Below are 14,214 nucleotides of genomic sequence, written 5' to 3'. Positions count from 1 at the left end.
AATACTATGAAATACAACTAGCAAGAACTGGGTTGGAGACAGATACAGATTGTGGAGATTCTTAACATGCCAGTTTGAGGAACTTGTTATTTTTTAATCCTAGTGGCAATAGGGATCTATGGAAAGTTTACATGTTTTTGAACCAAAGAGTGAGAAGACCATATCTCTACTTCAGAAAAATGATTTTGGCCTCGGTAATGGATTGAAGAGGGGAGCCACTGGAAGCAGGGGGACCAGTCAATAAGTCTGTTACAGTATTTTGGGGGTGGGGAGAAAATAAGGGCCTGAACTAAAGTAGGGCCTTTGTGAGTGGAAAGAAGAGGGTCAAAAAAGAAATGTCATGGAGATGGGATTGAGAGCAGACAAGGGAGAGGTTTGAACTTGGGTGATCAGGATGAGTGCCCCAAAGAGACTCCTAGAAGTTGGAGTTGAGGAGGGGAGATGAGTTCTGTTTGGAATCTGATCCTCAACAACACAAGTTTTCATGTGGACATTTTAGTCTCATCCATCTAGCACTGTGCTAGTCACTTAAAGGGTGCAAACACCCTGGGATTTATCCTTATAGAGGTAGCTGGTGTGATGAAGTGGAGTGGAAGGGCTGTCCAATCCAAATGTCCTTTTTGTACTATGACAAAGAAAGAGCCCATTTCAATGTTCAATGACCCCTATAGTTAAATTTTTGTGGAAGAAGATTTGAATTCATTGCTAAACATCACATTGCCTCACTGGGCAGAGAATTAGGATAAGGAGGTGTGCTTTGAGTTCAGCAGGGGAATAAAGCTGTTGCCCCCCAACCCTTTTCTCCTCTAAGATCTTAGGTTTTTTTGTGAATTATGCTTGGGTGAGTTTGGGACAGAGAATGGTTAGGGAGGACAACTGAGGAAGCTGGATGCAGACGATGCTTTCTCTCCTTTTGTATCACGTAAGAGAAGCCTTTGCTTATAGAGTGATTATTACATGGGAAGGGATCAGAAAGAAAACACTTGCACAGCCTTTATCTCATAAGAATTTATTGTGAAGCAGAGCAACTTGATTCTATTACAATGCAAACTCTCAGGGTTCAGAAAAACAGCTCTTTCCACATGGACCAGTACATGATGCCGTTTACCCCCCTCCAGTTCCTCACTGGAAATGCCTTGCGTTCTCAAGTTGTGATCCATCATCTGACCATTTCATTTCACCACCACCACCAGCAAGGCCCTGAGGCTTAAGCTCCACCCCCCAGACATCACCACTCCAGGGCAGGGCTAGGTTCCACAGGGTGCTCCTTCCTCTTTTCCATACTTGTCACTGCTTCTGACCAGGAAGTCCAATGCCTTGGGGTCACTCCTTGCTTACCTCTAACTCTAGAATGATCTTTGTCTTCCTCCTTCATTCTGTGCTGGAGTCTGGCTCCATGGTGCAGAGGATGAATGTGAGAAGACATGACCAGTGTCTTAATACACTGCTGCTTCCTCCCTTTTCCCTGGTCTCTTCTTGTACTTTGGGGCCTTTAAGCTCCCCGAGATCTTGGCCAGTATCCCTCTGAGAATCTCAAGTCATTGCTCCCTCCCTCACTTGCTAGACTGATTTCCCTTCCACACAAACAAAAATGATGCCTCGTTATTGTTTTGCTTGGGTAGAAGACCCAATTGCCCAGAATGGCCCAATGATTGGCTTCCTTCCAACTTTCACCAGCTACCAATGAGCTGTACTGGGGCATGGGGGGTGGTGCGAAGGAAAAGAGTGGTTACCCGAGGAAGGACTTCAATATGGAACCTGGCCCTGCCTCCTCCTCTGAGCAGTCTGAATTTCATTTCAGAAAAATCTGTTAAGCATTTGTTATGTACCTGGCACAGAAGAGGGTCCAAACTGAAGTGAAAAGCTCTTGCCCTCAAAGGGCTTCCATTCTATTACAACCAGGAGTCAGGAGGTGGAGAAGCCTTCCAGCAATCATCTGGTGCTGCCCCTTGTCTGTAAGCACAAGCTTACAGGCTCAAGTTCTAGGCTCTTATTTTTCTTAGTACAATGTCTTCCAAACTGTGCCTGGGGGGCTCAGTGATTACAGAAGGTTTTCTGGCATTCTGGTCCCTTCCATTCTTTTCTGGCCAATAAGTATCTCCCTACCCACCCCCCACCTGCCCATCTTCCATTTGTTTCAGGTAATTTAAAGAAATTGGATTAGCAAAGAAAAAAGCTAAAAGGACAGCTATGGAGCACCACAGTGTTGGGCCTAGAATCAAGAAGACCCGAGTTCAAATCCAGCCACAAGACACTAGCTGTGTGACCCTGGGCAACTCACTTTACCCTGTTTGCCTCAGTTTCCTCATCTGTAAAATGGGGATAATAATAGCACCTCCCTCTCGGAGTTGATGTCAGGATCAAATGAGATATAACCGGAAAAAAACACTTAACACAGTTCCTGGCACATTGAAGACACCATGTAAATGTTGGCTATCTATTATTATTCTTATTAAAGAAAAAAACAGCGTAAAATAAATACGAACTGAAAAATTGCCCATGAATATACTATGTGACCACATTGGTCTGAAAATATAACTGCACACAACTGAATGTGGTACCGTCCAAAGGGAAGTGCGGTGTCATTTGGTGGAAGGAGCCCAAGGGCCTGGGTTCAGATCCCAGCTTTGCCACTTCCTATCTATGTGACTCTGAGAGCCTCAGTTTCCTCCACTATAAAAGAACAGGACTTTCCTAGATAACCTCCGAGGCTCCTTCCTATGATCCTATAAAGAGACCAGGGGAATAGAAAATGAGACAGAACTCAGGGAAGGCAGCAGGGCAAAGAGAAACAGCCCTTGAGTTATCTTGTAATAACAATGATCATGATAGCATCCCCATATTGCGGCCACTGTGTTAAGCACTTTATCAATACTCTCATTTTATTCTCCCTCACTGGGCAGTCCTGACTGGAATCCCCTTGAAGTTACTGAACACTATGTCTTACAGGCAGAGATTCTATTTATTCCCAGCAGCTTTAAGGAACTCAAAAGAGATGCAGGCTAGCAGAGGCCTAATTTCTTTCGGTTTGGGCTAGTCTACTAGTCTGTCTGGTGATGAAGAATTAAGTGGGGGCAGGAGCTATTTGGACAGCTAGTAATTCAACCTGGCATCATTCAATAGTTTGAGCTCCCTCAGTTTTGTTCCATTTCATCCTGGGAATATTGTTATTTTCTTTCTGACTCATCTGCATGCCTGAGGTTAAGTATTCACAGCCCACTGGGCAGGAGACAGGTGGTGATCATTCAGATCATTTGGAACTTGGGTCCATTAAATACTGGCAGCATCTTCCCTTCACCTCTCACTAATTAGGCAAAATGAGGCTGACTGTAGATAACTTTTGCCAATTATCACTTTTGAGAGTCATAATTAAAACACCGATAGGTAACCATACAGTGGAAAAGGGCTGGATTTGGAGTCAGGGGGCCTGGGGTCAAGTCCTGCCCCTACCAAGATTCTTCCTTGTGACTATGGGCAAGTGCCTTCCCTTCCCTGGGCCTCCTCTGTAAAATAAGGGGTCCACATAGCTGACTTTAGAGGCTCCTACAATCCTCTGTTCCTATGACTTTGCAAAATTCAACCATCCCTTTAGGAAGCACTATCAGTTACCAACAAACTGCAGTTAATTCACTGAGCCTTGGCATTCATTTAAAATAAACAAGCAAGTTTATTGAGTCCACCCTGCCCATATGGCTTTCTATTTGAAACTAAGTAAACTTGGGCCGGTCCTGTCTCAGCATGAACTGAGATGACGTTTCTCTCTTTGTTCCCCCAACATTGTTACTGCTTCCCACTAACTACCCCATACTACCCTATCCCACCCCCACCCCAACCCCTCAAACCTTGTACTGTGACAAAGAAGCTTAAACCAAATCAGCACACTCCAGTCCACCACTCCTCTGGGGAGAGGCAAGAGAGAGATGAGATTTCCAAAGGGGAAGCCCATGTCAGGGCCATGACTAGCAAGAGGGCGAAGTAGACACTTAAAAAAGGAAGAGGGGCACTGGATCACTGTGTACACACACACACACACACACACACACTCTCTCTCTCTCTCTCTCTCTCTCTCTCTCTCTCTCATTGAAATCAGAGCCACTCTTCGAGAGCCTTTCTGGAGAGTGAATTAGAAAGTGAGGCATGCTCTACGCCTTAGGGGGAAATGAGATCTGGATCTCAGGAGGTAAGAGTCTGTGAGGAGTTCTTCAGGTATTGCTTTCCTTAGTGGTCTCCAAGTCCCCAAACAGAAAGAGGGTATTTTCAAGGTAAAGCACACAGTTAATAATGACAAGTCACATTTCTACAAAGCGTCACCCTCCCCACAGCCCTATGAGGTAGAGAGCGCCCATGGCATTGGTCCACTGGAGATCGCGGTAACTGCATTTTTCTCGGCACTTGAAGGTTTCTAAATACCTTGGCAGGTATGTTCACATCTGCTCCTCACAACAGGCTGTGACGTAGATGATGATTCTGGTCCCATGTCACAGATGAGGAAAACAAGCCTCTGAGTGGGCAATGGGCTTGCTGCTCCAAGGCAGTATTTGTACCTGGGGCTCCTGGCGCTTCCCAAACTTCAGATTTTCTATTATCAAAACCACAGTCTGTGGAAGGCCAGAGTTATTGCAAGGGTTCATCTCACTATATGGTACAGTATAATAAACAAGCACACTTCCTACAGAAAGAATAAATAACATCTTGCACAAATATATTACTATTTTTCAAAGGTCTGCAGGTGCCACTGCAATGAATAAAATAAAAAATTAATGAGAGCATTACTGAACCCATTTGTTATCACCTATTGTTTTTAAGATGCTGAGTCTAACAACAGAATTATCTTGGGGGGGGAGGGGTGTGCACAAAATTGTCCTACATACAAAAGAGATTCTCTCTGGAAAAGGCTGGTAACCATTATTCTGTAGTATTTAGTCTCTCTGAGATTCAAGAGAACAGAGAAAGAGAAATTAAGAAACCTCTAGAAGGCAGGTGGGCAGCAGCGGGGTCACGGACAATGGTCCAACTCAATGGGCGGGTGGAGATCTAGAGGACACTGCCCTGGAGCTGAAGCAGCTGATGCAGAAGAGCTTCTGCTCTGTCGGTCCATCAGGGTCTGCTTTCTTCCAATCTAATCTCCCTCCCGGATGCCAGAAAGGCCAATTATTTCAGGTTAGCAAAACACCAGGCAGGGGGGCTACAGAGATAGAGATGGAGATGGGGATGGAGATGGGGACAGGGACAGGGACAGGATGTTCTCAGGAGAAACAATGAGCCTGTTTTTTTCAAAGGGACAGAGAGAGGAGTCAAATAGCAGGCATGTCTGGCTCTTCAGATTCTGAGGGAAGACAGAGCAACCTTGGCATCTGGGAAACAAGCTCCGGCTTGGAAGACAGCTGTTGTTATGGGTGATACGATCAGAGAATGCAGCTGTGGTACCGTGGTACCAAAGGGCTGTTTAGGAAGCCAAGGCCCTGGGGCCCAGTAGGGCCGTATGTGTATATTTCCAAGGAGTTTTGGGTAAGATGGTATGCTAGTCAGTGGGGCTTTATCTTCCCAAGCTTAAGGCTTGGAACTTCCTGAGCATGAGTGAAAACCAGGGAAGACATCCCCTCCCTGGGAGCTGGAGGGTAGAAGGGAAGCAGTCAAGATTCTTCCAGGCTTAGGAAGAGGGTCACAGAGAACTACCTGCCCTCCCCCTTTGCCTCCCTTCTCCAAACGTGTGGTCCCTGGGGCCACATGTGCCTGTCTGCAGTCCAGGGGCAGATGAGGATGGTTATGATTTTGGGTGTACCACCCTGAGAAGGGAGTCACTTCTCATTGCCCTGTTGCTCCAGTTCCCACCCCCCCAGGGCAGTCCAGAAGGTGCACCAGAAAACAACCTCGTGGGCTGTTCTCCACTTCTAACATTGTTAGTCTTCAAAAGCACGGAGATAAGATAAGGCAAAGGAGGAAGAGATGAACAGGGCAGCAGCTCACTGCCCTCCCAAGACTCCTTTTCTTCTAAATCCTGCTACACAGTATTTCAGACTGGAGAGATGGCTAACGCGCTGTGGCCTGTAGACTGCCCAGGGTGCCCACGTGCAGAGCTGCCCCAGGCTGTGGCCTTCTACACGTCCAACCCTATTTCTCCACCAAGTCCTATAATCAAACGAAAGCTGTATTCCTATAGAAATACTGTGGCTGTGATCCTACCTAGGAACAGGAGAAGTGAAGCATGCACCTTACAAGGGGTCAGCACTGCCACATGTGCCAGGGTGCTTTCACAGAATGGACGAGGGCTGCACAAAATGTGGCTTCAGGAATGAGGCGTGCAAATGGTGAAAGTCTGACGAACCACCTAGACAGACAGCAGAAATACTCTAGGAAAAGTCGTCTCATAAGGGGCTGAACATGGCATGTACTGAATAGGGAGAAGGACTGACCTGTGCTTTCACTGTTGGAGAGAACCCAAAGGTAAGGAAGCTCCCTGTACCTATGCAGGGTGGCACTTTCTCTGCAACTCAAGAGTCTGAGAGAGTCGCCTTGGGTACAGGTGTCCAATTCATGGGTCACAAGCATCTTGGAGCCTGCAAAACTCCCATGTGGGGCCTGAACCAGATGAAAATGTCATAGAGAAATGTTTTTTTAAAAATATAATATAACGTAGATAATGTTAACTTGTCGTTTTCTCAGTCAATTATGCAGCCTAAAGGACTTCCTTTCTATTTAAGTTTGACACTAGTGGTCTAGAGAACTGAGGAGTCTGAGTGATTTGTCCAGGGTCACACCACCAGTATGTTTCAGAGGCAGAGTGCAGTGAATAACATGACATAAAAAGAAAGGGATCTGATGGCAACAGGATAGCAACGTGAGTTGTCCCTGAATCAACTGTCTGCACACAGTAAGACCACTGATTTGTCAGAGCCAAGATCAAAACTAGTACAAAACTAGTAAAAAAGCTAGGTGGCACAGTGAATAGAGCACTGGCCCTGGAGTCAGAAGAATCTGAGTTCAAATCCAGCCTCAGACACTTAACACAAACACACACATACACAAAATCTAGCCATGTGACCTTGGGCAAGTCACTTAACCCCAACTGCCCTACCTTCCCCCCTCTAAAAAGCAAAAAACAACAACAAAAAAACTAGTACAAAGGTAGAAGGTAAGAAAAAGTTATGCTATGCAATGTAAACATTTCCAAAAAATGGGAAATGGATGGAGGGAAGGACACCACCAGCAAAAAGAACTTTACACAGAACCATAACTCATATAAATGAATGGCCATAACAAATACGAGCTAGGAAGCTGCCTGAGTCCACAAATACTTGATTTAAATCCCAAGAGGGGAAATATGGCACCCTGGGACAACAGAAGGTAAGGACAGAAAGTCATTTATAAAATCCTATGGAAAATTATGAAGAATATTACCTCACTAGGCAGCAAGAAACACTAGAGGGAAAAAACAGTTTAAAGGAAGCTTGGCAAAGAGACCAAACTAAGCAAAGTCCTCTGAGACCCAGGGAAGCTAATGCTTGTTGACTTTCCTGGAGGAGATTTCAAGATGCAAATGGGAAGACAGCAACAAGCAGATGAAAGATATACATGTATTTACAGATATTTTCCAATAAACTCTTTTCTCCATCAAGGACAGTGGAGCTATGTCTGTATTTCATTCATCACGGTGGGGGGGAGGGGCAGGGGGCAGGGGGCAGGGAGCAGAAATGATACCAAAGAAAGAGCAGACTTGGAGAAGGCAATACAACTGTGAGGACATTAAGGGAGAGATTCTTAAACTATCTGAAGGAGAGGACAATCGTGATTATGAACCAATGTGCTCAACTGCCTATTAGGTCAGTTTTTCTTATAAGAACAGACTACTCAAACATTAGGGGCATCCTAGTGAGGCAGTCTCAGAGGGAGCAGGACAGGGGGTGCTCTCCAAGAACATTCCTAAGGAGTGCACAGATGGGCTGGCCAGTAACCCACACCTAGGCCCTTTGTAAAGTGAACAGAGATGCAGCCTCCTTGGCTATTGGGAGAGCGACAAGCAAGGTGATGGGTGGCCTGGGAAAGTGGTATTTATCAGAGCAAGGAAATGTGCAAAGCATACTAGGAATAAGCTCCTGTTGGGGACAAGGTTGTGTTTGGTCTAGTTTCCAGCCAAAGAGCAACAAAGGTGTGATAACATGGGGTGTCCGGAGGCATAAGCAAACACTTAAAGACATGCAATCGGGAAAGCCCCTACTCTGGGCAGGGAAGGCTATAAGGCTGGGGACATGCCCCCTACATAGAGGGACACACAAAGCTGGGAATGCCGGGCTGTTGGTGGTTTTATCGTCCTTGCTCAGGTCCCTTACGTGAGTCCTATTGCCTATGGGACCAAAACACCAGCTATTATCTAGCCTGGCGCTGCAGACCACCTCCAATCAAGCCCCTCCTGCCTTTCTAGCTCTAGCCCTTCCCCACCCCCACCTTCTCCACTGTGTTCTACACGAGCCCATCTCCAATGTCCTTCTTTCTCCTCAGATGCCACCTCTTGCTGAAAACCTTCACTGACATTAACTCTGCCAGGAGGGAGCTCACCCTCAGAATTCCTACACCATTCACACAGAAGCTGTATGGCAATAACTACACTGCTGGGCACTCTAGATGTCTAGATTTGGGGCCCATTCCCTAGTTATTCTATCTCCCACAATACATCGTATACAGTAAGGACACAACAGACACAGCAGGTCATCCTTGCTGAGGGCAAGTCTTAGCAGCTTTCCTCCTTCACTGGAGAAGCAGAGAGAGGCTAGGGGCTCCCCAAATAGCTCAAGGCAGAGCAGAGATAGAGATGCTAATTAAAAAGCCAAATAAGAGCAAACTTTCTCTCCTGACTCCCCATGATGTTCCCAAAGGACCTTTGTCTAGCTCTTGTGATATCAGTCAAAGAAAGGGCAAAGGGCCCATAAAGAAAGGGCTGTTAGAGATCCAAGCTTTGTAATCAAGTTTTTGGCTCAAATTGAAGCTAAAAATGGGGAGTCCCTATGTTCCAGAAAGGCAGCATGCCACAGGGACTAGAACACTAGATTTAAAATCTGAAAGACATGGGTTCGGATCCTGCCTTGGACACTTACTAGCTGTGTGACCCTGGGCAAGCCACTTCTCTGAATGTGAATTTCCCAACTGGTAAAATGATGCTAACAAGGTTCCCTCCTTCCAAGTGTGTCAGGAGGCTCAATGAGATGTCTGTAAAGTACATGACAAACCTAAAAAGACTACAGAAATAGGAAATGTCATTATTGCTTCATTTTTTTCATTTCTGATGGAGTTCAGATAGAAATGGTCCTGCACCTGCAGACCATGGAATGGTGGAAAAATGAATCTAAGGCCTAAGCCAAAGGAGAATCACTAAGGGCAACTTCAGCTGGACTCCAGGAGCTGCTGGGCTGACTAGGCCCAAGCTGTGAGACAATGGGGCCAAACCTAAAGCTCTCTTTATTCCCCACCCTCACAAGAGTATGGTAGGCCCAGTGGCTGGTGTGATGGTGTGGAAACAAAGCTCAGTAACAAAGCCAAGTGACACCTGTGAGCCTGGCCCATGCTGGTGGTAAGCCCCCTGGTTACCAAACCACCCTGAAAGCCAGACTATTGGGGTTCGAGCTTCTGCCGGTGGCTGTATTCTGGTCCACACCCCTACCTGGGCAGCCTGGACTGGACTCCCCACCTTGGTCCTCCCATCATGGCTCTCATCTTCCAGGTTTCTGTCCTCATTCCTTCTCCTTTTTGGGGTGCCCCAGCTAGGTGCCACCATCACCTGTCAGCCCGAGTAGCTGTTGCTGCTTCAATTACGCCTGAAAAAAGTCTCTGAGAAATAGTCCAACTTTGATGAAAAGTACCCAAGGTTGACATCTTTTTCTCCAAAGAGGCTTGTTAGGGGCCAAGATGCAATTCTGTCTTTAAGGCTAATATGTTTCTGTAGAACTGATGCTCTAGGCTTGGTTCATGGGAATTCTGGGAAAGGTCAAGTCTTTATCACTCCAATGGAAAATGGAAAGATGAGCATTGCTCCCTTGGAATCATCATGAAAGAATGATGGTAGACATTTTGTTAGTGCTCTAAAGTTTGCAAAGCACTTTACAGACATTATCTTATTTGGGCCTTGTGAGAATCCATACTACAGACCAGTCCTAAAGGCATTATCCCTGTTTTACAGATGAGGAAAGTGAGGCTTAGAGATACAGTAACTTGCCCAGGGTCACACAGCTAGGATTTGAACCCATGTCTTTGTGACCAAGTCTAGCACCCTATGCTTGGGTTCAGTGGGGCCAAGCAGGAGGCAGGGCTCCTGGCCTAGCAGATGATGAAAAGCAAGTTGGTGGGTAGCTTCTAGGATCACAATCCCTGGATTCCTGTGTTACAAGCTCAGCATCTCCATGGCCACCTTGCTAGCTTGTATTTCCATGCCTGGAGCTTAGAGCATAATGCCTACCACACAGCAAGTGGCTAATAAAAGCTCTTCCATCATGCTCCTCCCTTTGACTCAGCCACCTGAATCCATTCCCTACAATGCCAGTTTCAATTGGAGCCAGAACCTTCCAATGCAGGGGCCCGCGTGCCTCCAGAGCCCACAATGACCCTTTTCCTATAACAAAAACCACGTTTCTTTACGTCTACCATGTCTGGTTTTGTGTTAACAGACACAAGAGCCCAACAAACATTTCTTGGACTGATTCTCAATCACACTTTTTCTTTCTTTTCTTTTTTCCCTAAACCAACACATTAATTGAGGCACTTGTGGTTACAGAGGCTTAACATACTTCAGACACTATTTAATTTTATTTCCTATTTTCCTATGCTTCAGGTCTCATGAAAATGTTGACTTTCAATTGAGACAGAAGGAAAGCCTGCCACTGCCAACAGGCCTGTCCCAAGTTCCCGGAAGAAAAGCTAGAGGCAACTTTCTCCCAAACACTTCCCTAATCCATATGAGTGTTTCCCCAGTGTAAGCCAGGATGTTAAACAGACACCACCCCAGCTCTGCCTGCCCTGGGCCTAAGCCCTTACTATGGTCAGAGCATTCTGGTAGGACATGGTCTGGGATCCATATTCTGGATATCCAATTCATCCAGTCATTAAGCATTTATTAAGCACCTACTATGTGCACATAGTGCTAGGATACAAAAGACAAAACCAAGCCCTTCCGGCTTCCTTTTGGGCTTTGCCACTGATGCTTTGTGCCCTTTAAACCCATCCAGCAGAGGCCTTCAAAGTGCCTGGATGAAGAGAAAAGGTGAAAGACCTGGAGCCTCTCATGGAACACTTACAAAAAAGTGACAAGTAGGTGACCCCGTGGCCCAGGGCTTTGGTAGGCTCCTCAGAAGGAGGCTGGGTAGCATGTTTCGATAACAAAAAGGTCTTCTTTTGCCCATGGACTGCCATGATCATTTGAGTTGGGCACTTCCTCAAGAAGAGGGTCCCTGCCTGGAGTCAACAGAAGCATAAGGGAGTGGAAGAGCACAAGGTCCTCTTAGAGAGAGGGAGCCATTGGGACAATGGACAACTGGCTGCCCAAGGCTCCAAAGCTGCTCCCCTCTTCTCCCTTGGCAGGGACTGCAAGAACGGTGGGTGAGAGGTCACTAGGACGGCTAGGAATGGCACCTTAAAACAAAATGGAGCTTCACGTCCCTGACTTGGAAATTCCATGAGCCTCTGTGAGTGGGAAAGTACAACTCTGGGGACTCCCTTACTTCTTGCCACCCCTGCACCTTTACTGTTTCTAGCCCTTTTCTTGGTGCAGGACTTGATTCCAAGACTTAAGACAAACAGAGAAGAAGGGAGATCATAGTGCATTGCTTTGAAATCCAGCTGGCCCCATGCTGGCTGGACAGCACTTTGGGCATCACAAGGGGAGAACATGGTAAGCCTGGGCCCTTAAAAGCAGGGAGTCCAGTTGAAGAGTCCTAAGAAATAAAAACCTGTCCTGAAAACTCAACATTCACTCTTGAGAAACCAAGCGCAATCAACAAGTTTCTAGCAGCACTCTTATACAAGAAGCAATTGAGAAGGTCAAAGTTATAAGACATCAGGACTGAGGGCCAAGGACAAGCATTTCCAAGGCTGCTCAAGGTCTGGCATCACTTTGGTCCACTCTGGCTCGTATTCACCAAACCAAGCCCAACACTCACCCTGCCCCAGAGCCACCATATGCCAGCAGCCACAAGCATGCCAAGGGCTTTGTCCCCAAAGGACAATGCGAAGCTCTCCAAGAGGCTGACGATGCTGCATCTGTAAATGCTGAGACCACCGGAATGGTTCTGAGAAACTCATTACAAACCCACAATCCTCAGACAACTGCTCCATGAGGTAGTTCAGAGGTAACCCCATCTTGGAGATGAGGAGACTCAAAGCCAACAGTCCAAGCAGCTTGTCTATGGCCACAAAGACAGAGCCAAAGCCAAACTGCGGAACAGGGCTCCGCAGATCACTCAGACCAACAAGCTATTCAGCCTTTGCTAGGTTTAGAAAGAAGACTATTCATCATTAGTGGAAGAGGAGAGCGGAAGACAAGACTTTGGTGACTGGAGCACTCAGTCTCAGATTTACACCAAGCCCTTGGAAGAGATATTCTAATAACCAGTTACTCTAAAAAATCCTTATAAAAATGTGAAAGATTCATTTGTAGGAGCTAGGAGGGCAAGAAGTGGAAGGAAGTTTCTGACTTCAGAACTCCTAGCTCCCTGGAGCCCAGGCCTCAGACCTTGGGCCCCTGGCCACAGCTCCTCTCAGCTTTACCAACACCCTCACCAGGGCAGGAGAGGGGGCGGCAGTCCAGATCCAAAACTACATGATCCACATGGGGAGCATAAGATTTCACCAGCTGAACATGCAGGATTCGGGTCTCCCATGGCTTTCTGTGCAGCTGCAGAAGCAAGACTCCGATGCGAGCAGACACAGCCTCAGCCCACCTTCGCCATTCTAGCTTGGCGACCTTTACTGGTGTCTGCCTTCCTGAATTTCTGGCAGCTCTTTGCTCCTTCTGCCCTGCCTCACTGCTGCTGGGGAGCTGAAGCTCCTTCCCTGGGAAGGACTCCACATTGTGGTGGATATGCAGGATGCCCCCTGTGTCCTGGCGAAGCACCTGGCAGGCAATGGGCCAGCCCTCCTCAGAGCTGGGGATGAGCCCCAAGTTCACCCTGTCAGCAATGCTCCACAATTTCAGCTAAGAGAAGCGGGGAGAGGGAGAAAGAGAGAGAGAGAGGTTAAGTGCAGCATCCATTCAAATGGGTCATCACATTAAAAGCCCAAAGGGAGGGGGGAGGGGGGAGGAGAGGGAGAGAGAGGGAGGAGAGACAGAGGGGGGAGGGGAGAGAAGGAGGGAGAGAGGAGAGACAGAGGGAGAGAGGAGAGACAGAGAGAGGGGAAGGGAGGGAGGAGGGAATGGAGGAGAGAAGGGGGAGAGAGAGAGGGAGGGAGGGAAAGAGAGGAGGGGGAAAGGGAGGGGGAGAGACAGGGGGGAGAGGGAGGGACAGAAAGAGAGAGAGAGAGAAAGGGGAAGGGAGGAAGGGGAGAGAGAGGGAGAGAGAAGGGAGAGGAGAGAGGGAAAAGAGAAGGGGAGAGAGAGGGGGAGGGAGGGAGGGGGAGATGGGGCAGCTAGGTGGTGCAGTGAATAGAGCACTGGCCCTGGAGTCAGGAGGACCTGGGTTCAAATCCGGCCTCAGACACTTAACACAAAAACTAGCTGTGGGACCTTGGGCAAGTCACTTAACCCCAATTGCCCTCCAAACAAAAGCAAAAAAAAGAGAGAGAGGGAGGGGAAGGGAGAGAGAGGGGAGAGAGGAGAAAGAGAAAGAAAGGGAGAGAGAGAGAGAGGGGAGAGGGGGGAGGAGGTAGAGAGAGAAGGACAGACAGAGAGAGAGAGGGGAAGGGAGGGAGGGAGGGAGGAGGGAAGGGGGAGAGGGGGACAGAGACAGAGAGAGGAGAGAGGGGGAAGAGGCAGGGAGGGGAGAGAGAAGGAGAGAGAGAGGAGAGACAGAGAGAGAGAGGGGGGACAGAGGGGAGACTGAGAGAGTGGGGGAGAGGGAAGGATAGGGGAGAGAAAGGAGATAGAGAGAGAAAGGAGAGAGGGAAGAGGAGAGAAAGAGAGAAAGGAGAGGGGGGAAGGGAAGGAGGGAGGAAGGAGGGAAGCGGAGAGAGAGGGAGGAGGAGAGACAGAGAGGACAGAGGGGGAGGGGGGAGAGAGAGGAAGGGAGGGAGGAAGGG

The 14,214-nt window shown here is 47.7% G+C and overlaps 1 protein-coding gene across 4 annotated transcripts in view; it reads right to left on the bottom strand.

Annotated features, from left to right (window-relative positions):
• Window positions 1-993: 993 nt before the first annotated feature.
• Window positions 994-14,214, bottom strand: part of TRMT12 (tRNA methyltransferase 12 homolog) — a 20,371-nt gene continuing 7,150 nt past the window's right edge. For all 4 annotated transcript variants that reach the window (XM_069065268.1, XM_069065270.1, XM_069065271.1 and 1 more), the window contains one exon: window positions 994-13,174. In XM_069065268.1, the coding sequence (XP_068921369.1) occupies window positions 12,707-13,174 (468 nt within the window). In that variant the 3' untranslated portion in view covers window positions 994-12,706. The remainder of the gene's footprint in view (window positions 13,175-14,214) is intronic.

This window comes from Petaurus breviceps, unplaced genomic scaffold (genome assembly GCF_028583685.1).
Source record: "Petaurus breviceps papuanus isolate PSGF00001 unplaced genomic scaffold, PetGlider_PUasm1.0 90681, whole genome shotgun sequence".
Taxonomy (NCBI): domain Eukaryota; kingdom Metazoa; phylum Chordata; class Mammalia; order Diprotodontia; family Petauridae; genus Petaurus; species Petaurus breviceps.
Note: the sequence above shows the minus strand (reverse complement) of the source record. Positions and strands in the feature narration are given on the sequence as shown.